Source organism: Choloepus didactylus, chromosome 10 (genome assembly GCF_015220235.1).
Source record: "Choloepus didactylus isolate mChoDid1 chromosome 10, mChoDid1.pri, whole genome shotgun sequence".
Taxonomy (NCBI): Eukaryota; Metazoa; Chordata; class Mammalia; order Pilosa; family Megalonychidae; genus Choloepus; species Choloepus didactylus.
The window spans coordinates 26057112-26084197 of NC_051316.1; the positions used below are offsets into that span (position 1 = coordinate 26057112).

Below are 27086 nucleotides of genomic sequence, written 5' to 3' on the forward strand. Positions count from 1 at the left end.
AACAGGATACGGATTGGATTTTGTCAGCCTCTTAAGGTTTGGGAAGTAAGTATAGAAGCAAATTAAATGCAAATGACCAAGGTCATCATTAAAAGTGACTAAAATACTGTTTTGCAGTCCAAAATTATTTGTATACTCACCAAAAACTTAATTCATCTTTTTGAGGAAATTAACCAGGAAATGACCTCAGGTGTAGATTTTTGGGGCCAACTTTAATATGAATTCATTTTCTATTTTAAAAGTTTTGGGTAATTTTGGCTTTTCCCTTGTCTTTTCAGTGCTAGCTGTTCTGCATAATTTCTGCTTTAGTTCTAGGCAGGGCTGAAAATATTTCAGTTTTCAGTATCTTGCTTGTGCTTGAGAAATAAAAACAATTGTCCCAGCCATCCACACAATGTGGCTCAAATTTCTACTTAACTTGAAATCTTTAGCTTTCCTAGCTAAGATTGCAGGTTTTAAAAGTTAATCAGAGACCTGGGAGGCAAGATGGCGGAGTGGTGAGGTGCAGAATTTCGTCTCTCCCCTAGAGCAGCTGGCAGTTACCCAAGAACTATATAAAACAGTGTTTTCGGCGTCTCCAGTAACCAGTCACACATGGGATGCAAGTTTGGAACTGGAGGAAAAGCTAAGATAGCAGCGAACACTGGAAGTTCCCCAGACCAGGGGTCTGGCGCCCCTCCCCACCCAGACCTCACAGACTGTCTTGCTGCTGGCTCCCTGAAAGGGGAAAAAAAACCCAAAAAACAGTAATCTGCTGAGGGCAAGAAAGGGGGCTCAACCCAGCCTCAACTGCAGAATTAATTAACAAATTAATTAACTAATTTTGGGAGCTGGGGGTGCTAAAGAAGGGCTGGACTCCGAGAAGGGGGGTCACATAGAAGTTGGCACCCATTCCCAGGCTCCAAAAAAGCCATTTTTTTCCCCCTACATTTTGTCCCTTCTGCCTTCTCACTGATTCCTTATCTTTTTGCATTTCAATAGCCCCCGGCAGGGGTGGAATTGATGCTGTTGGAGAGTAATCAGACAATAGCCCAAAGAACATCTTTAAATGCTCTATTCTGACACTGACAAAACTTCCAGGCTGAGGAAAGACTTTTAAAAGGGACTCCTTTCTTTTTTTTCTTTTTCTTGTTTTTCTTTTCTATTTATTTAATCTAAAAGTAACATGTGGTTATTTTCTATCAGAAAGCCCAGGTTGAGGGGCTAAACTGGGCTTGAGGGGAGACAGAGTACCCACAGCGTCTTTGAGTTCCAGATTCACTACTGAAGAAGGTCTCCACCCCCTTCTTTATTTGGCAACTCAGGCTGATCAAGGAATCTAGCTGGAGATGCCCCAAAGAAGAGAGGGGAGAAGGGAATAGTGCCCCTGAGAGACAACTGGAGTTCCTAGGATTGGGAGACTGGAGGGATGTCCAGCTCAACTGGCAGTCCTCCTTCTGGGAACTCAGACCCCAGGGGCTGGAATTCAGATTCTGGCTTCAGTCAGCCACGCCCCCGACAGGATCAGAGTCACAGGAGAACTAAAGTCTCCATACCTTCTTACACTGGTGGGGGACCTGCGGGCTGGCAAGCGCCACCTACTAGAGGAAAAGCACTGATTCTAAAGGCCTCATTGGAAGGTCTCATTTTCAGGAAAACTCCATACTCTCCCAGTGAGACCTGGGCCTCTCTAGACTGGGAAAATCAGGCTGGGGTCGACCATATCTGAGGAGACCCTCTCATGAAAAGGCTACATAGAGGCAGGGCAAGACAAGAAAAAGCAAGAGGGGAAAAATTCTGATCAACTAAATAGAACCTAAGTTAGTGGTCTAGAATAAGTTGAACTAAATAATGGAGGCCAGAGAACAAAGCCAACCAACAAGAAAACCCCTAGGTAAAAGATAGAAAACAAGCTCCAGAATAAACTAATCAAGAAAATCAGATGCCTAGACAACTTAAGATAACAAGCCATACCAGAAAACACAAACATATGGACCAGCCAAAGGAACAAACTAATAGTTCAACCGAGATACAGGAGTTGAGGCAACTAATGCTAAATAAATTCAATGAACTGGAGGAAGATATACCAAAAGAGATGAAGGATATAAAGAAGACACTGGATGACCATAAAGAAGAATTCATAAACTTGAAAAAACAAATGGCAGAACTCATGGGAATGAAGGCCACAATGGAGGAGATGAAAAACACAATGGAGGGACACAACAGTAGATTTGAACAGGCAGAAGAAAGGATCAGTGAACTGGAAGACAAGATATTTGAATTCATACACATAAAAGAACAGATGGTGAAAAAAAATGGAAAAATATGAGCAGGGTCTTAGGGAGCTGAGTGACAACATGAAACACACAAATATACATTATAGGTATCCCAGAAGGGGAACAGAGGGGAAAAGGGGCAGAAAGAGTAATAGAAGAAATATTCACTGAAAATTTCCCAACTCTTATAAAAGACAGAAAATTAGAGTTTCAAGAAGTACAGCGTACCCCAAATAGAATAGATCCCAATAGACCTACTCCAAGACACTTGCTGATCAGATTGTCCAATGTCAAAGACAAAGAGAGGATTCTGAAAGCAGCAAGAGAAAAGCAATCCAACACATACAAGGGAGGGTCAATAAGACTATGTACAGATTTCTCTGCAGAAACCATGGAGGCAAGAAGACAGTGGCATGATATAGTTAAGATATATCAGAAAGAAAGAGAAAAACTGCCAACCAAGAATTCTATATCCAGCAAAACTTTCCTTCAAAAATGAGGGAGAGATTAAAACATTTTCAGACAAACAGACACTGAGTTTGTGAATGAGAGACCAGCACTACAAGAAATACTAAAGGGAGTGCTACAGGCTGATAGGAAAAGACAGGAGAGAGAGAGTTGGAGAATAGTGCAGAAATGAAGATTATCAGGAAAGGTAAAGGAGAGAGAGGAAAAATAAGATATGACTTATAAATTCCAAAAGACAAAATGGTAGTAGAAAGTACTGCCCTTACAGTAATAACACTAAATGTAAATGGATTAAACTCCCAATAAAAAGACACAGACTGACAGAATGGATTAAAAAACAGGACCCACCTATATGCTGTCTACAAGAAACTCACTTTAGACACAAGGACAAAAATAGACTGAAAGTGAAAGGTTGGAAAAAGATATTTCACTCAAACAACAACCTGAAAAAAGCGGGAGTAGCTATACTAATATCAGACATATTAGACTTCAAAAGTAAAACAATTGAAAGAGACAAAGAAGGACAACTATGTATTAATAAAAGGGTCAATTCATCAAGAAAACATAACAATCATAAATATTTATGCACCAAGCCAGAATGCCCCAAAATTCATGAGGCAAACACAGATCACTGAAAGGAGAAGTAGACACCTCTACAATAATAATTGGAGACGTCAATACACTGCTCTCATCAATGGATAGAACATCTAGACAGAGGATCACTAAAGAAACAGAGATGTTGAATTGTATGATAAATGAACTAGACTTGACAGACATTTATAGAACACTACATCCAACAACAGCAGGATACACTTTTTTCTCAAGTGTTCATGGAACATTCTCTAGGATAGACCACATGTTGGGTCACAAAGCAAGTCTCAAGAAATTTAAAAATATTGATATTATACAAAACACTTTCTCAGACCATAATGGAATGAAGTTGGAAATAAATAAAAGGCAGAAGGTCATAAAATTCACAAACATATGGAGGCTAAACAACACCCTCTTAGAAAATCAGTGGGTAAAGGAAGAAATTACAAGAGAAATTAGTAAATACCTCAAGGCAAATGACAATGAAAACACAACTTATCAAAACTTATGGGATGCAGAAAAGGCGGTGCTGAGAGGGAAATTTATTGCCCTAAATGTCTATATTAAAAGAGAAGAGAGAGCAAAAATTGAAGAGCTAACTGTTCACCTGGAGGAATTACAGAAAGAACAGCAAACTTACCCCAAAGCAAACAGAAGGGAAGAAACAACAAAGATTAGAGCAGAAATAAATGCAATTGAGAACAGAAAAACAATAGAATCAACAAAACCAGAAGTTGGTTCTTTGAGAAAATCAATAAAATTGATGGACTGCTGGCTAGGCTAACAAAAAAAGAGAGAGAGTGGATGCAAATAAATGCAATCAGAAATGAGAAAGGAAATATAACTACTGACCCTGCAGAAATTAAGGAGATAATGAGAAGATACTATAAGCAAGTATATGCTAATAAACTAGACAACTTAGATGAAATGGACAACTTCCTAGAAAAGCATAAACAACCAACATTGACTCTAGAAGAAATAGATGACCTCAACAAACCAATCACAAGTAAAGAGACTGAGTCAGTCATCAAAAAGCTGCCAAACAGGAAAAGCCCAGACCAGATGGTTTCATATGTGAATTCTACCAAGCATTCAAGAAAGCTGCCTAACTCATTCTATGAAGGCAACAACACCCTAATACCAAAATCAGAGAAAGATACTACAATAAAAGAAAATTATAGACCAATTTCTTTAATGAATATAGATGCAAAAATCCTAAACAAAATACTCACAAATCGAATCCAGCAACACATTAAAAGAATTAGACACCACAACCAGGTGAAATTTATTCCAGGTATGTAAGGCTGGTTCAACACAAGAAAATCAATTAATGTAATACACCACATCAAGAAATCAAAGCAGAAGAACCACATGATCATCTCGATCGATGCAGAAAAGGCATTTGACAAAATTCAACATCCTTTCCTGATGAAAACACTTCAAATGATAGGAATAGAAGGGAACTTTTTCAATATGATAAAGGTGATATATGAAAAACCCACAGCTAACATCATACTCAATGGGGATAGACTGAAACTTTTCCTCTAAGATCAGGAACAAGACAGGGATGCCCACTATCACCATTGTTATTCAACATTGTGCTGGAAGTTCTAGCTAGAGCAATTAGGCAAGAAAAAGAAATAAAAGGCATCCAAATTGGAGAGGAAGAAGTAAAACTTTGACTATTTGCAGATGACATGATTCTATATGTAGGAAATCCAGAAGAATCTACAGCAAAGCTACTAGAACTAGTCAATGAATACAGAAAAGTGGCAGGCTACAAGATCAATATGCAAAAATCTATAGTGTTCCTATACACAAGTAATGTGCAACAAGAGGAGGAAATCAAGAAAAAAATCCCATTTACAATAGCAACCAAAAGAATCAAGTATTTAGGAATAAACTTAACCGAGGACACAAAAGATCATTACACAGAAAACTATAAGAAACTGCTAAAAGAAATTGAACAAGACCTAAAAAAATGGAAGAACATACCATGTTCATGGATTGGAAGACGAAATATAGTTAAGATGGCAATTTTACCTGAACTGATTTATAGATTCAATGCAGTACCAATTCAAATCCTAGCAACTTACTTTACAGAAATAGGAAAACAAATAACCAAATTTATTTGGAAGGGCAAGGTGCCCCGAATAGCCAAAAATATCTTGAGAAAGAGGAACGAAGCGGGAGGTCTCACACTGCCCGACTTTGAAGCATATTTCAAAGCTACAGTGCTCAAAACAGCATGGTACTGGCATAAGGAGAGATATACCAACCAATGGAATCGAATCGAGTGTTCAGAAGTAGACCCTTGCATCTATGCACAACTGATCTTTGATAAGGCAGTCAAGCCAAAGCAACTGGGAAAGCACAGCCTCTTCAATAAATGGTGTTTGGAGAACTGGATATCCATTTCCAAAAGAATGAAAGAGGATGCCTATCTCACACCTTATACAAAAATTAACTGGAAATGGATCAAAGACCTAAACGTTAGCACCAAGACCATAAAACTCTTAGAAGAAAATGTAGAGCAATATCTTAAAGATCTTGTGATAGGAGGTGGTTTCTTAGACCACACACCCAAGGCATGAGCAACCAAAGAACAAACAGACAAATGGGATCTCCTCAAAATTAAACACTTTTGTACATCAAAGGACTTTGTCAGAAAAGTAAAAAGGCAGCCTACACAATGGTAGATGATATTTGGAAACCACATATCAGATAAAGGTTTAATATCCCAAATATGTAAAGGAATCCTACAATTCAATAACAGAAAGACAAACAATCCAATTAAAAAATGGGCAAAAGACAGGGACAGACATTTTTCTGAAGAGGAAATACAAATGACTCAAAAACATATGAAAAAATGCTCAACTTCACTGGCTATTAAGGAAATGCAAATCAAAACCACAATGAGATATCATCTCACACCTACCAGAATGGCCATTATCCAAAAAACAGAAAATGACAAGTGCTGGAGAGGATGTGGAGAAAGAGGCACACTTATTCATTGTTGGTGGGAATGTAGAATGGTACAACCACTCTGGAAGACAGTGTGGAGTTTCCTCAGGAAGCTAAATACAGATTTGTTGTATGACCCAGCTATTCCATTGCTAGGTATATACTCAGAGGAACGGAAACTGAAGACACAAACAGACATTTGTAAACCGACGTTTATTGCAGCATTATTCCAAGAGATGGAAACAGCCTGAATGTTCAACAATGGATGAATGGATAAACAAACTGTGGTATATACACATGATGGAATATTATGCAGCTGTAAGACAGAGCAAAGACATGGATCATATAACAACGTGGATGAACCTTGAGGACGTTATGTTGAGTGAAGTTAGCCAGAAACAAAAGGACAGATTCTGTATGGTCTCACTAATATGAACAGACATTAATGAACAAACTTTGGGAGTTAAAAGCTGACAACACAGGTGACCAGGAGATAGAAAGAGGGTAGAGATCAGGCATTTGATGCTGAAGGACTACAGAATCTTTAGCAGGATTGATTGCATAGATCCAGAAATAGATAGCATAATACTGCATGATGGTAGCACAGTAGTGTAAGTACACCAAACAAAGATATCTGTGAGTAAAGGTGAAAGAGGTGGGATAGGAGAATGTATGGCACCAGAGGTAAAGACTGGGACTGTATAACTTGCAAAAACTGGAGTGGCCAATGACTGTTACTAAATATACAAATATAAAAATGTTTTTGCATGTGGGAGAGCAAATGAATGTCAACCATGTAGAGTGTTGAAAAAGGGATGGTATTTGGGGAAAAACATAATCAAAGCAAACTGGAGTCTATGGTCAACAGTAACATTGTAATATACCTCCATTAAATGTAACAAAGGCAATATGCCAATGTTAAGTGTATATGAGAGGGGGATATAAGGAAGAAATATGGGATACTTGGTAGTGGTGTTATTTTCTGTCCTTACTATTATATTGTATCGTATGACATGTTATTTTTCTTTTTCTCATCTTTTTTATTATTGCTAAAAAAAACCCAAGTTTTCTTATAGTAATCAATATGTTCAAGTGCTGATTGTGGTGATAAATGTACAACTTTATGATGATACCATGGACAACTGATTGTGCATTGTGGATGAATGTATGGTTTGTGAATATAACTCTATAAAATTGTAGGAAAAAAATATATAGGAGTAAAAGTGTTGGAGAAAACATGGTGAGAGGGATGTACCTATCTACTGTTGATGAGCAGGTAGAATGGTGTAGCCTTTCTAAAGGTCAGTGTGGTGGTTCCCCAAAAAGTTAAGTATGTGGGGACTATAAGGTCCTGCAACCTCATTATGAGGTATGTCATTTGAAGATCTGAGAGCAGGGACATGAACGGACATTTGCAAACTGGTGTTCATGGAGGCAGCAATCATGATTTGCACTGGGTGGAGGTGACCTAAGGGTACATATACTGAGGAACAGAATGGTGAACTATGGTGTATGCATACAATGGAATACCGAGCAACTGCAAGGAGGAATGAAGCTGTGAGACACACAACGAGGTGAATGGACCCTGTACACAGTATTTGAGTGAAGTACACCAGAAATAAAGGCAGGCACTATAATGCCTCACCAATATGGACTAACTACAATATGTAAACTCAGAACTGAACATAGCCTAACATGGACTTGATTATTGTAATGGTCCCTAGATTGTAAGCTGTTACAGCAGTCAACTCTATTCCTGAATTGTAATGCCTATCTTTAAACTTTGAGATGCTGATCCCTTAGCGTATGACCTGATTGGTCTCGGGAAAAATGCGTATCTCCGAGACATCTGAAACTCAGAGCTAGAGCTCGGCAGATATGAATGTCATTATTAGTGCATACAGCAACTGTTTAAAAAAAAAGCTGAAAAAGAGCCCAGACTTCAATTAGTGATATGAATGAAGCAGATCTGGTTAAGACTAGGGCAAACCAGGCCAAAGGGTAAACGTTGAAACTGACTGTGTTTTAAAACTTCAACTTCCATGTGAGACCAAGGGAAGAGATGTCTATTTGGTGCAGGATCTATATTTTCTGAACAGTACAACTCTGCAGTCGGTTTGTTCAAACACCATGATTGCATGGAGCTTTGAATAGGAAGTGAGATATGGTGGGTTGGTATAGGTTAGAGTGAAATAGTGACACATCCCAAAGTAATTTGGGCAGAGAATAGAAAATATATTTACAAACCTCCCGCCCCCCCCCCATCCTGAGGAGTTGGGGGAAGGTGCAGAAGTGTTGGACTTCCTCACCTGGACTGGTGTTGATGTTGTCACAAACATTGGGACTGGTGGTTTGATGTGCCGAGCCCTCTATCATGGGACTTGCCCTTGTGGGGCTTGTTACTGCAAAGGAGAGGCTAAACTTGCGTATAATTGTGCCTAAGAGTCTCCCCCTGGGTACCTCTCTGTTGCTCAGATGTGGCCCTCTCTCTCTCTAACTGAGCCACGTCGGCAGGTGAACTCACTGCCCTCCCCCCTACATGGGACCCGACTCCCAGGGGTGTAAATCTCCCTGGCAATGCAGAATATGACTCCCGGGGATGAATGTGGACCCAGCATTGTGGGATTGAGAATATCTTCTTGACCAAAAGGGGGATGCAAAATGAGATGAAATAGTTTCAGTGGCCGAGAGATTTCAAGTGGAGTTGAGAGGTCACTCGGGTGGTCATTCTTATGCACTATGTAGATAACACCTCTTAGGTTTTAATGTATTGGAATAGCTAGAAGTAAGTACCTGAAACTACCAAACTCCAACCCAGTAGTCTGGACTCCTGAAGGCAGTTGTATAATAATGTAGATTACAAGGGGTGACAGTGTGATTGTGAAGGCCTTGTGGCTCACACTCCCTTTATCTAGTGTGTGGATAGATGGGTAGAAAAGTGGGGACAAAAACTAAATGACAAATAGGGTGGGATGGGGGGATGGTTTGGGTGTTCTTTTTTTACTTTTATTTTTTATTCTTATTCTGATTCTGATGTAAGGAAAATGTTCAGAAATAGATCGTGGTGATGAATGCGTAACTATATGATCGTATTGTGAACAGTTGATTGTATACCATGGATGATTGTATGGTATGTGAATATATTTCAATAAAACTGAACTAAAAAAAAAAAGTTAATCAGAAAGAAAATAGGAGACACTTGAAGGAAAAAAAAAAAGGGTAGAGCAGGAAATTCTAGCCAGAGTAGGTAGTTCTGAGAGGCTCCTCTTCAATTAAAATGAACCACAAAGATGGATATTAATTGCTATCTATCCAGGCAGGAGCAGGATAAAAAAAGATGGGCCCTCAGATGAGGTGAGAACCGGCCCTAAAGCACCTAGAGGCAAGAAAACCCCTGAGACTTTGCAAATACCCTACCACCCAGCCATTGTATGCTTTTTACCCGGGAGAAATGAAAACATGTTCACACAAAAACTTGATAGCAGGATGTTTGTTCATAACATCCCCTAACTGTAAACAACCAACATGTCTATCAACTGGTGAAAGTACTTAAGGAGTGAAAGGAAACAACTGCTGGAATCGTAACATCATGAAGGAATCTCAAAAACGATACACTTGGGGAAAGGAGCCTTAAAGGAGTACATGCTCATTTATATGGCATTTGGATGATATCCTAGAAAAGTATTCCATATAGATGAAATTCTAGAAAAGACAAATTAGAATGAGATAGGAGACTTTGATTTCAAAGCGGCACAGAAGAAACCTTGTTGGGTGGTGGAAGTGTTCTATATTTTGATTGAAGTGCTTATTACGTGGCTTCATGCATTTGTTAAAACGCATCGGCCTGAAAAAAGAGGAAAAAATAGTTTCTCAAGTTGGACTTTATTGTGCCGCAAGGAGCCCCCGTTCCCATTGTTTGTGTTTTTTCAAAATGTGGCAAAGGTTCAGGTGAACAATGTAGTGGTGCTGGATAACCCTTCTCCTTTCTACAACCCCTTCCAGTTCGAGATCACCTTCAAGTGCATCGAGGACCTGTCTGAAGACTTGGAATGGAAAACTGTCTATGTGGGCTCTGCAGAAAGTGTAGAATACGGCCAAGTTTTAGACTCTGTTTTAGTGGGTCCTGTTCCTGTAGGAAGGCATACGTTTGTCTTTCAGTCTGATGCACCTAATCCAGGACTCATTCCAGATGCAGATGCAGTAGGTGCCACAGTTCTGCTAATTACTTGCACCTATCGAGGTCAATAATTTATTAGTATTGGCTATTATGTAAATAATGAATATACTGGGACAGAATTAAGGGAAAATCCGCCAGTAAAACCAGATTTTTCTAAGCTTCAAAGGAATATTTTGGCATTTAATCCCAGGGTCACAAGATTCCACATTGATTGGGAAGATAACACAGAAAAACTTTAAGATGCAGAGAGCAGTAATCCAAATTTACAGTCATTTCTTTCAACAGATGCATTGCCTTCAGCATCAAAGGGATGGTCCATGTCAGAAAACTCACTAAATGTCATGTTAGAATCCCACATGGACTGCATGTGACCACCTGCCATCCCTTTAGTACAAATTAAGCTATAAAAACACACAGAACTATTTCCCTGAAATTCCGTAAGTACATAGTCAAGACACAATGTGAAGAATTTGTTTTAAAAACATCCTGTTAAGTTGATAAGAAAATCAGTATTTGAGCAAGTTGTGGAATATAATACAACTATTTTTAAGTATTTTTTTCTCTAATGTGTTATTTTATTTGTTCTGAAACTAATATGATTAAAGCATATATATTGTCCCCTATAATGTAATTAAAATACTTATTAAAAAAACCATGACTCATTAGACCAGCTTGTAGAAATGTCTTAGCTTCCTGGATGGTAATCTTATGGGCCACTATTTTACTGGTCTGGAAAGAATAAAGTTCACTTCAACTAAAATGTTTCTTTCTGTGAAAACATACAGTGTGGTTTCCTTTAAGGGACAAATTTTCATTCTTTTTTCATGTGTCCTTAAAAGGGAACATATGAAATCAACTATATGCTACCAAGAACTTCAGGATCTGATTTTCCAGGCTACCCTGAAGCCTCTATGGCAACTATTGCAGTTCATGTCATGTTGGGCAGCTTTTGGTTTAGTGCCTAAGATGATAACAAATGTGGTTAACTGCTTATAAGGTCCTCCTCTGGCTATGGTTTTTGTTTTTATAACAGAGCTTAGGATATCAGAGCACTGAACTGAACATGTCAAAAACAAATACAATTCCCTAAATTTAAGGATAGGAGATTATAATAGCTCAGAGCTGCACATTAGATTTACAAAAATACTATGAACTTTTTTTTTAATTCAGTTTTATTGAAATATATTCACATACCATACAATCATCCATGGTATACAATCAACTGTTCACAATACGATCATATAGTTATGCATTCATCACCACGATCTATTTCTGAACATTTTCCTTACATCAGAAAGAATCAGAATAAGAATAAAAAATAAAAGTAAAAAAAGAACACCCAGACCATCCCCCCATCCCACCCTGTTTGTCATTTAGTTTTTGTCCCCATTTTTCTACTCATCCATCTATACACTAGATAAAGGGAGTGTGAGCCACAAGGTTTTCACAATCACACTGTCACCCTTTGTAAGCTACATTGTTATATAATTGTCTTCAGGAGTCCAGACTACTGGGTTGGAGTTTGGTAGTTTAAGGTATTTATTTCTAGCTATTCCAATACATTAAAACCCAAGAGGTGTTATCTATACAGTGCATAAGAATGTCCACCCGCATGACCTCGCGACTCCATTTGAAATCTCTCAGCCACTGAAACTATTTTGTCTCATTTTGCATCCCCCTTTTGGTCAAGAAGCTATTCTCAATCCCACGATGTTGGGTCCAGATTCATCCCCGGGAGTCATATCCTGCGTTGCCAGGGAGATTTACACCCCTGGGAGTCGGGTCCCACGTAGCGGGGAGGGCAGTGAGTTCACCTGCCAAAGTGGTTCAGTTAGAGAGAGAGAGGGCCACATCTGAGCAAAAAAGAGGTACTCGGGGAGATTCTTAGGCACAATTGTATGCAAGTTCACCCTCTCCTTTTCAGTAAAGAGTTTATGAACTTAACTTTTGAAAAATTGTTTTGAAAGATGATCTGTTGTTGGCTGCATTTATATAAAAACAGTGGATTTGGAAGTATCTTTAGCTTTAACATCATAGATAAGTTACTTTTTTGGAAATATGTATTTTTTCACACCTGTAGTACTCTTCTCCACATCCCCTGACATTCATGTGGAATAAGGTTAGGCATATTTGCGGTTGATATACTCTAGATAGCTTTTCCAGGTAAATTTTTAAAGCACAGTCTTGGAGACAAATCCATTAACTAGATGGGTCAAAAGTTTCTTTATTTTTGGTGAGAACTAGGCCCTTCCTCAAAAAATTTCTCATGCTCCATTAAATTAAGTAGAATATTTTACTCTTGCTGCTAAGCAAGACAATAGCCATATGATATAAAGTTATGCAGTACCTTCATATCTAAAATTTTTATACTACACTTTTTAAAACTTCTATTTTGAGGAAGGGAAAAGGACATCTGTCTAAACATGGATTCTAGGTTGTGCCTATTTCCTGTCATTCTAAAAAAGTTAATTTGTGAAGCCAAATTTTGCTAAATGTTAAACTTTGAAGTTTAATATACCAAATTATTAAAAGATTGTCAACCAGTTCATAGATTTTAAAAGTAAAACACTTGTGACTGTTAAAACTATATGCAGAAAAATTTCATTTTTGTTTAATTGCAATTAAAATAAAATGTTAAAATATTACTTAAAATGAAAATAAAATATTTTCCAAAAAACACAAAACAAAACAAAAAACAAAAAAGCACATCGGCCTGAAGGCGCTTAAAATCTGCATTTTATATAAATTATATAAATATATAAATTTAAAAGCATATAAAATTATATATAAATTATAAACTATTGTAGGAGTGGGGTAGGTATAGGGAATAGTGAGCTAAGGTTTAAAATGTACAGAATTCCTATTTGGAGCAATTGAAAAGTTTTGGTAATGGATGATGGTGACATGGCACAACATTCTGAAAGAAATTAACAACATCGAAATATATCTGTACAGTGGTTAAAAGAGGGGAATACTAGGTTGTTTATATGGTACTAGAATAAAAATAAAACTCCATGGATTTGCACAAGACAGGGAACTAAATTAAATCATGGACTATAGCTAATAGTACAATTATAAAAAATGTTTTTTCGTGAATTGTAACAAATGTACCACACCAATGCAAGGTGTTAATAAAGGGTGGTATATAGCAATCCCGTATTGTATGCATGATTATTCTGGAGGAAAAAAAAAAAAGTCAACAAACCTACATCTTATGAGACGTTTCTGCCCAAGACAGCAGGCGGGAAGAAGGTAGGTGTTTTTTCTAACTTTTCCAAACCCATTTCTTTTCTCCCTAGACTCAGAAGGAGGTGCTTGGATCCAGGATATTTTTGAGGATAAACTCCAGGCCCAGAGGATAAGGCTAAGGCAGCCCTGGCTGCCCCTGGCGCGGACAGCTTCTGGGCGCGGGCGCGGGCAGCCGGGCGCTCCCAAGAGGCGGGCCGGGATCTGGGGTTCGCGCCGCTGCTCTTCCTGTTTCTGCCGCGCCCTCTTCCCGGGCCGGCCGAGGGGCGGGGACAGAACTGGGGTCCGGGCCCGGGCGGGCCAGACTGCGGCGGAGCCTGGCGGCCGGTGGGTCCCCCACTCGGCATGACCGCCGGGGGCCAGGCCGAGGGCGCGGGCGCGGACCCCGCCTCAGCGCGGCTGTCCTCGCGGGTGGCCAAGTTGCTGTCCGCACTCTTCTACGGGACCTGCTCCTTCCTCATCGTGCTGGTCAACAAGGCGCTGCTGACCACGTACGGGTGAGGCGGGGCGAGGGGTCTGGGCAGGGGTCTGCATGGCCGCTACCTGTCCCGGAACTTGGGGTCCTCCAGGCGCCGCGCTCCTCCCCGCGAGCCCGTGGTGGCGCCCCCGGAACCGCGAGGCGGCGGGACTGCCCCCTGCCCTCGGTGCCCGGGGCAGCGGGCGGGTGAGTGAGCGCAGAGAACGAGGTCTCAACTGCTCCGGTCGGTGCCAGCGTGACCGGCTGGGAGCCCGGCACGTTTTCCAGGTTTTCAGAGGGACCGGAACCTTCGCAGCTTTCGAAAAACAAAATCACAACCTGACAAAGTAATTCAGTTCTTAGTGCACGCGGGCACGCCTTACTACTGCTTACGCCTGTAAGGTGCTCTGAAGAAGCTGTGCGCCTAGGGCTACATCCAAATACTTTAAAAAACGAAACGTGTGTTCTAAAGGTGAATAATTCTTTGTACAAATCTGTATGTTCAACAATCAGATTAGTTTGAAGCCGATCACTTTATTCGCACTGATTGACGATTCATTCTCAAATTATCAGCGTCTTGGTGGAAACTGGGGAAAACAATTAGAAGTTCATATGATGCACTTTTTGGGATTAGTGTGAAGTAAATCAGCAAATGTGTGGCCTTTAAAAGTATTTGTAAGACTAGAAAATCCAGTTCAACGTGGTTGGCCTTGTGGCAGCTTTGAAAGACCTGGGGATTTAGATCCCGTGCCACCATTTAATAGCTGTGTGGTCTGGGGCCAATCCCATAGGTAGCAGTTTTCTTGGAAGCAAAAGCTGCATGATGACAACTATGCTAATTACCTCCCAGGGTTTTTAAGGCCAGTCAATGAGCTGTCCCTAGTGAGGGCTCTTTGTAAACTATACTGTGCTGCCTGAATGTAAAATCAGAATTTTCAAGCCCAAAGACACCTCGGAGGACATCTTCAGCCTTCTTATTTTACACTTGAGAAAACTGAAGCCCACAAGAGCTTCAATGGTTACATCTCCAACAGATTTGCTGAGTACCTTACTATGTGCCAAGCTCATCCCTGGCACCAGGGAAGCAGCTGTGAACAAGACAGAGCCCATGCTCTGGAGATTCCATTTCAGTGGTGGAGACAGTCAATAAGTAGGTTCCTGAATATATGAGGCAATTTTAGACACGACATGAGAGTGCCTGGGAATGGAGTGGAGGCTACTTTAGGTTGTGTGTCAGTGCTGGAGCATTCCAGGCAGAGGGGAGTGGTGTGTGCAATCAGGAAGTGGGCATGAGCTTGGCTTGCTGGAGGGATAGAGGAGGTCACTATGGCTGGAATTGAGGGCAGGAAGGGGAGAAGGTGAAGTAGCAGGGCTAAGATCCTGCACTCACTCAGCAATTTTTATTATGTGCCAGGCATTGTGCTAGGTGCTTGGGATACAGAAGGAACAAAACAGATCAACATCCCTAGCTTTACCTCATGGAGCTGACATCCTAGCAGACCAGTAAATAAGCTAATAACGTTTATGTTACATCAGAGGTGGCTAAGTGCTCTGGAAAAAAAAATAAGGCAGGTGTTAAAGATTGCAGGAGTGGGAAAGAGTTTGCAGTCTAATGTAGCATGAGTAGTGAACCCTCATAGACAAGGCGACAACTGAGCCAAGATCTGACTGAGGTGAGTGAGTGAGCAATGCCGGGAGCTGGGCAAAGAACATTCCAGGCATGAAAGAGTGAAGAGAATGGGTGGGGATAGCACCTGATGGGGTCAAAGAGTCATGAATCACTAACTTGTTTATGGCCTTGGAGGCCACCGGAGGACCTGCTATGAATGAGCTTGGAGCCACTGGCAACTTTCAAGCCCAGGAGTGATGTGATCTGGCTGCTGTGTTGAGAGTAGATATTGGGGGACCGGAGCGGAAACAGGGAGACCTTGATTAGTAAATAGTTTTAGCTTTAGTCTAAAGGAAGGTTTAACCCCTTGGTATGTTTTGAGAATGGAGACTGGCATGCCATAATTTGTGTGATTAAAAAGATATCTTTGCTTGGTGGGTGGAGAACTGATTGTATTGGAAGCAGCGAGAGGACAGTATTTGAGGTAAGAGAAGACTGTGGTTCGGGCTGGGGTGGAAGTAGCAGTGGATATGGCGGGAAGGGGATGGAGTTGGGATATTTTTTGATATTCCTACAGCTGTTGATCCTCTTGACAAGGCCTCTACCAGCTTTGCTGCATTCTTGCTGGTGTCTGTGGGTAACCCAAACCCTGCCTCAAAGAAACTAGAATGAACATATCCCTAAGTCTGGCTCATTTTGCACATACAGTGCAAGCTAATGAAAGAAAAAGAAAACTTAAACATTTATAGAAAATAAAAAACCAAAAAACACAAGAGAATCCTATGAATCAGCTCCTTTGGGAATAGCCAGGAGTTATGTCATGGAGGTTGAAGATAAGTCTCTACCTTTTGCACTTAAGTTCTCCTGACTGGCCACAGAAATTAGTGCCTTCAAAAACATGCATCCGGAACAGAATGGTGAACTGTGGTGTATGCATGCAATGGAATATTGAGCAACTACGAGGAGTGAAACTGTGAGATATGTAACGAGGTGAATGGATCCTGTAGACAGCATGTTGAGTGAAGTATGTCAGAAACAAAGGCAAACACTATAATGCCTAACCAATATGAACTAACTACAATGTGTAAACTCAGGATTGAATCTTAGAGCACAGCCTAACAGGGAAATGATTATTGTAATGGTCCCTAGATTGTAGGCTCTTACAGTAGTCAAATCTATTCCTGAATTGTAATGGCTATCTCCAAACTCTGAGATGTTGATCCCTTAGTGTATAACCTGATTGGTCTCTGGAACATTGGGTATCTGTGTTACATCTGAAACTCAGAGCTAGAGCTCGGCAGATATGAATATCAGTATTAACACATACAGCAACTGTTAAAAAATACAAAAAGCTGCAATAGAGCCCAGACTTCAGTTAGAGATATGAATAAAGCAGATCTGGTTAAGACTAGAGCAAATTGGGCCAGAGGGTAAAGGTTGAAACTGACTGGGTTCAAACTTCAACTTCCATGTGAGCCCAAGGGAAGAGATGTTTATTTGGTGTAGGATCTATATTTTCTAAACAGTATAACTTCTACAGTCAGTTTGTTCAAACACTACAATTACATGGAACTTTGAATAGGAAGTGAGCTATAGTCAGTCTGTATATATTAGAATGAAAGAGCAACACATCCTAAAATAATTTGGGTGGAGAATAAAAATACATATTCAGGGCCCCCCTGAAGAGCTGAGGGAGAATGCAGAGGTGTTGGATTTCCTCACCTGGATTGTTGCTGATGTTCTCACAAACATTGGGGACTGACGGCTTGATGTGCCGAGCCTTCTGTCTTGGGGCTGGCCCCTATGAAGCTGGTTGTTGCAAGGAGAAGCTAAACCCGCTTATAAGTGCCTAAGAATCTTCCTCTGAGTGCCTCTTTGTTGCTCAGATGTGGCCCTCTGTCTCTCCAATTAAGCCACCTTGGCGGGTGATCTCTCTGCCCTCCCCTTACGTGGGACTTGACTCCCAGGGGTATAAATCTCCCTGGCAATGCAGGATATGACTCCCAGGGATGAATCTAGACCCAGCATCATGGGATTGATAACATCTTCTTGACCAAAAGGAGGATGCAAAATGAAATGAAATAAAGTTTCACTGGCTGAGAGATTTCAAATGGAGTCGAGAGGTAACTCTGGTGAACATTCTTATGCACTGTATAGATAACACCTCTTAGGTTTTAATGTATTGGAATGGCTAGAAGTAAATACCTGAAACTACCAAACTCCAACCCAGGAGCCTTGACGCTTGAAGACGATTATGTAACTATGTAGCTTACAAGGGGTGACAGTGTGATTGGGAAAACCTTGTGGATCGCACTCCCTTTATCCAGAGTATGGATGGATGTGTAAAAAAAATGGGGACAAAAACTAAATGAAAAATAGGGTGGGATGAAGGGGATGATTTGGGTGTTCCTTTTTATTTTTTATTCTTATTCCAATTCTTTCTGGTATAAGGAAAATGTTCAAAAATAGCTTTGGGTGATGAATGTACAACTATATGATGGTACTGCGAACTGCTGATTGTACACCATGGATGATTGTATGGTATGTGAATATATCTCAGTAAAGCTGAATTTAAAAAAAAACAAACATGCATCCTCTTGTTGGAAGCAGGGACCAGTAAGGGCTGGTGAAGTGCCTGCTCTAGCCTTTCCATCTTTAAAATTTTGAGTTTCATGTCTGAAAGAAGAAATCAAAATCCTTATAAGTGAACATTGCACAGTTTTGTAATGTAATACATTATACAGTTGGAGAACCCTGTTCTAGTAACGTTGCTCATTCTCTTTTTTTTTCAAGAACATTTTTGAGGAAAGGAGGGTTGAGGTAATTTGGTTACAACAATAAACCATAGAAATCTGATCTGAGCATTAGCTGTTTGAGGAGAGAATGTTGTGTTGTAAGACAGAAGGACCTTTCAATAATTACCTAATTCAATAGGGTCATGGGAATGTTTTCACCTTTCCAGTTTGAGCAGATTGTTTCTGGTTGGGGTACAGAATTGATGGGTGGTCTTAGCTTTTTGTTAGTTTTAGTTCATTGTAATGCTAGATTTATCTGTTTGGACACAGAGGTCTTTGAAGGATGTGAGCTGCCAGATCCTGTTGGGGCGAGAGGGAAAACAAACTCATCTAAGAATTTGTGGCCAGTTGGTTATGCTAGTGGTTCTTTTCTGCATGAAGTTTGTGTGGGGGGTCTAGAGTACCCCTCACCCCCACCTTAGTAACTTACTCTATGACGTAAAAGAATCTACTAACAAAACAATAAAAATAATGAACTCAGCTGTATTCAGTTCAACAGATATTTTCTCAGTACATGCTGTGCATATTTACTTCATTATGGATCCCAAGGATTTGGGATCATTTAAGATAGTGGTTTCCAAACCTGCCCAGTATTCTAAATCACGTAGAGAAGTTTTTATAAAAACTACTGAATCAGAGTCTCTGGTGGTGGGAACTGGAAGTCTATATGAAAAAACAAAAACAACTCCTAATTATTTCTGGTTTTCTCTGGAAAGACTGCTCCCTGCAGCCTCCTTGAAGCTGGAGTCAGGAGGTATGTTTGGATCCCCTCAGCTCCCCACTGCTTGTGCTCCCTTCCTGTCCTCTCTGTTACTGGCTCTTGAACTCCTGGTTTCTCATTTACTGAAGTTCTTGTCTTCCTCTGCATCCTGACTCAGCCTTCTGGGTGACTTCAGGATCCACACAGCCGCACCATCCACACTCACGTCTCTAATGCCTGACTTTATCTGCAGCAGACTCTCCTCCACCCCACTTCTCGTCCTTACTCCCAGGACCCTGTCCGCACAAGTAACGCCGTCACTGTAGGATCTCCACTGCAGGGTGTCCACTCTCAGGCCACCACCTGCCTTCCTCTTACTTCGCTTCTTGTGCCATCCCCTTCTCCTGGCATGACTTCCTCCTGGTTCAGCTGACAGACGTTCTTGGAAGGCATGTGGCTCCTTTCCCTCTCTCACACTGGCTTGTATTTATCTGGCACATCCTCAATCCAAGGTTGGCTCTACCTTCTGCATCCTTCCTGCAGCACTTGAGTAGCTCCAAATGGCATGGGAGAAAAATCACATCTGGCTGGGCTGGCTTGACTTTAAATTTATAGTCACAAACCTCAACAGGTACTCTCTCCTTCCTAGCATTTTCTTCTGGGGCTTGCTTTCCTTGACCCAGAGTTGGGATGAGTTCATACTTTCTCCGTCCTGAAACCTCTCACACTCCCTTCTTCCTCCTTCTTTCTGATTTTTTTTGTTGAGGAAATAGAAACCATCAAATGAGGCCCCCTCAATCTCCTTCCTGCTAAATTGAAGGGAGTATTTTCTTCCTCTGGAAGATGAGGTTTTCCACTCGTGTTCTCGGGGCTCACCTCTCAGCTGCTCCCATCCTCCTTTACTCTGCATTGGCAACCTCTCTTTCTACTGGATCATTCCAGTCAGCTTAAAAACATGCTCATGTTTCTCAAACAAACAAAAACCCTCTCGTTTCCTCATATATCCTCATTTCTTTGCTCCTTTCAGAGGCAGGCTCTTGAAAGAGTTGTGTACTCACACTGCCTTCACTTCCCTACATTCACGCCTACAAGAATTCATTTAAAAAAAATTGGAATTATTTAAATCAGAAATGTACAAAGAAGAAAATAATTAACCATATTCCCACTACCTAGAATCATTATCTTGAAGTATCTGTTTTTGTCCTTTTTTAAATAGGACTATTTAAAAATAGTACTATTGTAAATAGTACTATTGTGACAGCATAAAGTACTCAAACCATAGAGAAATATTAGAATGAAATTTTTGAAAATTACTATACTTAACATTAGGTAAGGATTTCAGACATCTTTTTAGATGGATGGATGGATGGATGGATACATGGATACAGAGCTGGAAGTATTGATACATAGATTGAATTACTTTTTATAAAAATGGGGCTCTCACATAGATGCTGTTTATTCATTTATTTATAAATTGTTTTCTTTTAATCCAAAGAAGTTGAAACAAGGGGTTTTTAATTTAATTCTTTCAAAAATTTTGAGGATCACTTAGGGTCCCCCCAACCTTTTATTCTGAAAAGGTTCAAGCATACCAAAAAGTGGAAAGAATAGTACAATGGACACCCATTTGCACACCACTGAGATGCAATAATTGTTAACACTTTGCTGCGTTTGTTTTTCTTTTTCTGAGCCAATGAAAGTAAATTGCAAGCATCACAATAATCTACTCTGAAATACCTCAACATATCTCTCCTGGGACATTCTCCTATATAGTGCCATTGTCACTCTTAAGAAACTTAAAATAATCTAATACTGTATCCATAATTATCCAAATTTTCCCCAAGTTATTTTTGTAGTTTTTTTTAACATTTTGAATCAGGATTCAGTCACTGCTCGTGCAGTGCATATAGTTATATCTTTTTAGTTTATTTTAATCTGGTCTGGGCAGGTGTTTTGTAAAATATCCTATGTTTTCGATTTGTCTGATTTGTTCTTTGTAGTCTTGCTTAACTTATTGTCCTCTATCTTCTATCTGAAAGTTAAATCTAAGGGCTTAATGATATTCAAGTTAAACATTTTTGGCAAGGCTATGTCATAGCTAATCCCTGAACTTCAAGTTGCATCATATCAGCGGTTGTCCCACCATTAGTTGCAAGTTTGAAGGTTTGCTTAAGGTAGGTGTTTTCATTTGCTCAAGCTGATGAAATGCTGTATACCAGAAATGGGTTTGCTTTACAATGGGGATTTATTAACTTACAGGCTTATGGTTCTCAAGCCATGAAAGTGTCCTAATCAAGGCATCATCAGGTGATGCTTTCTCCCCTAAGCCCAGCTACTGACTGGCAATCCTGGCTCCTCTGCCACATGGCAAGGCACATGGTGGCATCTGCTGGTCTCTCCCTTCCCTCCCAGGTTTTGTTGCTTCCAGCTTCTGGCTTCCTCTCTCAGCTTCTGTTTGTCCTCTCTCAGCTTCTCAGGCTCTCTTAGCTTCTCCTGTCTTTTCTCTTTCTTTTATCCTCTTTTTACTCCAGTAAAAGGATTAAGACCCATGCTGAATGAGGTTGAGATCCTACTCACCAAAAGACCCTACTACGGTGGGTCCACACCCGCAATAGGTTTACATCCACAGGAATAGATTAGCTGATCTTTTCTGAACATGATCTTTCTGGGGGTACATACAGCTTCAAACCGTCACAGTGGGGATTGCAAGTTGCATGTACTTATGAAAATTAATTTTACCTGAATTGAATGAAGAAAGAGAAATTGAAGTTCAAATGAAACAATTCTTGACTTTCAAATATATATATTTCTTCACTATAAGAGTTAATATTTCTTACACTATAAGAGTTAATATTTCTTACACAGTCCCTCTAAAATTTAAGTCATTTTTATTTTTTAAATCCATATTTCCATTTTTGATAGAATGTGTGCCCTCCCTGCTATGAAAGATAAGGACACTCAGATACATCTTCCCATACCCCTTCTGTCCGTATCTTATTTTATAATATAGCATACTGTTGTGTAACTATAGTCCCATAGTTGTTTGCATCCATTCTATATTTAAACAGATACAATGACAGCAATAGCTCTTTTATCACAGATTCTCCATTCTGAAAGTCTTTGTTTTGACTCGATCCCTGATTGGTGAGATTCCATTCATTGTCAGTTTTTTTTTTTTTTTTTATGAAGCATTTGTGGCTGCTGTATTAATCTTGTTGAGCATTCTTTAACAGATTTTCCTGTAATGAAGTGTGCTTTTAGATCTGAAGGTTTGGTTTATTTTTTCTACCCATGAAAGGGACATGGATTTATATTTTACCTTTGAATCTATCTCCTGGTCTCTTTATTGAGTTCTTCACATCAGGCATAATTAGCTTTATATAGTGTTGTTTATCTGCCTTTCATATTTATTTATCTTTTAGAGTCTAATTGGTTAGTTTGTCTTTTTCTTCTGCATTCACTATGATTACCCTACGTGTTGGTAATTCAATTATTTAGTGGCACCTCTTCAATTCCTTGTTGTTTCTAAATGTATTTAGTCCTATGGAAGTTAGGTTGTTTTGGTCCTCAGTTGGTTTCCTTAGATCTGGATGTCCCCTTTTTATCTCATTTTACTGTTTTATCAACTGAATTTCTTTTAAAAATTTTATTGTGGGATATATAACATAAAACTTGCCATTTTAACCATTTTTAAGTGTACAATTCAGTGGCATTAATTTCATTCACAGTGTTGTGTTACCATCACCACTGTTCCAGTTTGCTGATGCTGCCATTATGCAAAATACCAAAAATGGATTGGCTTTTATGAAGGGGGTTTATTTGGTTACAAAGTTACAGTCTTATGATCATGAAAATGTCCAAACAAAGGCATCAGCAATAGGGCACCTTCACTGAAGAACATCAGTGGCATCTGGAAAATCTCTGTTAGCTGGGAAGGCATGTGGCTGGCATCTGCTTGCTCCTAGGCTGTGTTTTCAAAATGGTGTTCTCCAAAATGTCTCTAAGCTGCAGCTGCTCTCCAAAGTGACCCTCTCAACTGCTCTGAGTTCCTTCTGTTTGTCAGCTCTTTTATATGGCTCCAGTGATTTAATTCAGACCCACCCTGAATGGTTGAGTAACACCTCTATGGAAATTATCCAATCAAAGTTCTCACCCACAGTTGATTGAGTCACATCTCCATGGAAACACTCAATCAATAGGTTCCAACCTAATCAACACTAATATGTCTGCCCCCACAAGATTGCATTAAATAACATGGCATTTGGGGGAACATAATACATCCAAACTGGCACAACCACCATCCAGTACCAAAACTTTTCCATCTCCCCAAACAGAAACTCTGCACCTATTAAGCAATAACACTTTATCCCCTTCCTCTCTGCTCCTGGTAACCTGTAATCTACTTTCTGCCTCTATGAATTTGCTTATTCTGGATATTTCATCTAAATGGAATCATTCAGTATTGATCCTTTTGTGTTTGGCTTATTTCACTTAGGCTAATGTTTTCAAGGTTCATGTTGCAGCATGTACATTAAGTACTTCATTTGTTTTATGATTGAATAATATTCCATTGTATGGATATATCACTTTTTTATATTCATTTTATTGAGATATATTCACATACCATGCAGTCATACAAAAACAAATCATACATTCGATTGTTCACAGTACCATTACATAGTTGTGCATTCATCACCAAAATCAATCCCTGACACCTTCATTACCACAAACATAAAAATAACAAGAATAATAATTAAAGTGAAAAAGAGCAATTAAAGTAAGAAAGAACACTGGGTGCCTTTGTTTGTTTATTTGTTTGCTTCCTTTCCCCATTTTTCTACTCATCCATCCATAAACTGGACAAAGGGGAGTGTGGTCCTTATGGCTTTCCCAATCCCATTGTCACCCCTCATAAGCTACATTTTTATATAATCGTCTTCAAGATTCATGGGTTCTGGGTTGTAGTTTGATAGTTTCAGGTATCTACTGCCAGCTACCTCAATTCATTAGAACCTAAAAAGGGTTGTCTATATTGTTCATAAGAGTGTCCACCAGAGTGACCTCTCGGCTCCTTTTGGAATCTTTCTGCCACTGAAGCTTATTTCATTTCCTTTCACATCTCCCTTTTGGTCAAGAAGATGTTCTCATCCCATGATGCCGGGTCTACATTCCTCCCCAGGAGTCATATTCCACGTTGCCAAGGAGATTCACTCCCCTGGGTGTCTAATCCCACGTAGGGGGGAGGGCAGTGATTTCACCTTTCAAGTTGGCTTAGCTAGAGAGACAGGGCCACATCTGAGCAACAAAGAGGCATTTGGGAGGAGGCTCTTAGGCACAACCACAGGGAGGCCTAGCCTCTCCTTTGCAGCAACCGTCTTCCCGAGGGTAAAACTTATGGTAGAGGGCTCAGCCTATCAAACCACCAGTCCCCTATGTCTGTGAGCACATTGGCAACCATCGAGGTGGGGCAGGCCAATACCCCTGCATTCTCCACCAGCTCCTCAAGGGGGCTCTGCATATTTTTTTCCTTGTTTTTTTTTGTTTTTTTTTTTTTAATTAACTCTTTTTTTAAAAAATCAACTGCATAAAAAATAAAAAATAAAAAAAAAAACATACAATAAAAGAACATTTCAAACAGACCATAACAAGGGAGTAAGAAAAAGACAACTAACCTAAGATAACTACTTTACTTCCAACATGTTCCTACTCTACCCCAAGAAAGTAACCTAATATAGCAACATTTCTGTGAACTTGTTCCTACTATACCCATCAGAAATTAACAGGCCATAGTCATTCCTGGGCATTCCCAGAACGTTAAATTTACCCACGATAGCTTATCTGTTCTTATTGGATTATCGTTTCCCCTTCCTTAATTGTTCTCTATCACTAGTTCCCCTACATTCTACATTATAAACCATTTGTTTTACATTTTTCAAAGTTCACATTAGTGGTAGCATATAATATTTCTCTTTTTGTGCCTGGCTTATTTCACTCAGCATTATGTCTTCAAGGTTCATCCATGTTGTCGTATGTTTCACGACATCGTTCCTTCTTACTGCTGCATAGTATTCCATTGTGTGTAAATACCACATTTTATTTTGGATATATCACTTTTTAAAAAAGATCTAATTTTATTGAGATATATTCACAAACCATACAGTCATCCACAGTGTACAATCAGTTATTCACAGTACCTTTATATAGTTGTTCGTTCATCACCATAGTCAATTTGTGAACATTTTCATTACCAGACACAAAAAAGAAGAATAAAAGTCAAAGTCAAAAAGAACACCCAAAACATCCCATTCCCCCATCACTCTCTATTATTCATTTACTTTTTGTACTCATTTTTCTACTTATCTGTCCATACACTGTATACAGGGAGTAGGGGCCACAAAGTTTTCACAATCACATGGTCACACAGTGTAAGCTATATATACAATTGTCTTCAAGAATAAAGGCTACTGGGTTGCAGTTCAGCAGTTTCTGGTATTTCCTTCTAGCTATTCCAATACACTGAAAACTAAAAAGGGATATCTATATAATGCATAAGAATAAACTCCAGAATGACCTCTTGACTCTATTTGAGATCTCTCAGCCACTGAAACTTTATTTTGTTTCCTTTCTCTTCTCCCTTTTGGTCCAAGAAGGCTTTCTCAATCCCATGATGCCAGGGCCAAGCTCATCCCTGCAAATCATGTCCCACATGGCCAGGGAGATTCACTCTCCTGGGAGTCATGTCCCCTGTAGGGGGGGGAGGGCAGTGAGTTTGCTTGCAGAGTTGGCTTAGAGAGGCAAGCCACATCTGAGCAACAAAAGAAGTTCTCTGGGATGACTCTTTAGCACAATTTTAAGTAGGCTTAGCCTTTCCTTTGCAGTAACAAACTTCAAAAGGGCAAACCCCAAGATCAAGGGCTCGGCCTTCTAAATTGGTAGCCCCCAATGCTTGCGATTCCCCAGGTGGGGAAACTTAATATTTCCACATTTTCCCCCAGTCTCTCAAGGGGGCTTTGCAAATACCTCTTTATTCACTTCGCAAATTACTCTGGGATGTATTGGAGCTTCACACTAACCTGTACAAACCAACCAGATTTCACTCCCTATTCAACATTCCATGTAATTATGTTGTTTGAATAAACTAACCTTACAAGTTAAATTATATAGTGTGTTACAAAAAATATATAGATTTTACACCTAATAATCTGTTACTTTGGTGTCCCTCAGAAATTGAAGTTTTAAAAACACTGTCCATATCGTCCTTTACCCTTTAGTCTAATTTACCTTAGTCCTAACCAAGTCCATTTCATTTATATCTCTAATTGAAGTCTGATCTCTTTTTTCAGACTCCATTTACTGTTAGGCGTAATGCTGGCATTCATAGCTGCTGGACTCTGGCTCTGAATCTCAGGTGTCGCACAGATACCCAAAGTTCCAGGGACTGACCAGACTATACATGAAGAGATCAGCATCTCAGAACTTAGATATAACCATTACAACTCAGGAATAGGTGCTACTGCTGTAAGAGCTTTACAGTCTAGGAACATTTACAGTAAGCCTTCCCCTGATAACCTATGCCCACAGACTCAATTCTTAGAGCTTGACATTATAGTTAGTCCAAATTAGTGAGGGATTATACTGTTTCTTTTTCATTTCTGGTTTATTTCACTCAACATACTGTCCTCAATGTCCATGCACCTCACAGCTTCACTCCTTCTTGTAGCAGCTCAATATTCCATTGTATGTATACACCACAATTCGCCATTCCATTCATCAGTCACTGTACCCTTGGGTACATTGTACCCTTAGACCACCTCCATCCACTGC

At 39.8% G+C, this 27086-nt stretch overlaps 1 protein-coding gene and 1 pseudogene across 3 annotated transcripts in view; both read left to right on the top strand.

Moving 5' to 3' along the window:
• The first annotated feature begins 486 nt into the window (after nucleotides 1–486).
• On the top strand, nucleotides 487–10694 carry LOC119545142 (annotated as a pseudogene).
• A 3288-nt stretch (nucleotides 10695–13982) lies between these two features.
• The window catches only part of SLC35D2 (solute carrier family 35 member D2), an 85608-nt gene continuing 72504 nt past the window's right edge, over nucleotides 13983–27086 (top strand). For 2 of the 3 annotated variants that reach the window (XM_037797626.1, XM_037797627.1), the window contains exon 1: nucleotides 13983–14198. In XM_037797626.1, coding sequence (XP_037653554.1) covers nucleotides 14047–14198 — 152 coding nt within the window. In that variant the 5' untranslated portion in view covers nucleotides 13983–14046. Of the gene's footprint in view, nucleotides 14199–15974; nucleotides 16252–27086 lie in introns of those variants that run through there. The other variant, XM_037797628.1, reaches the window with a different exon arrangement.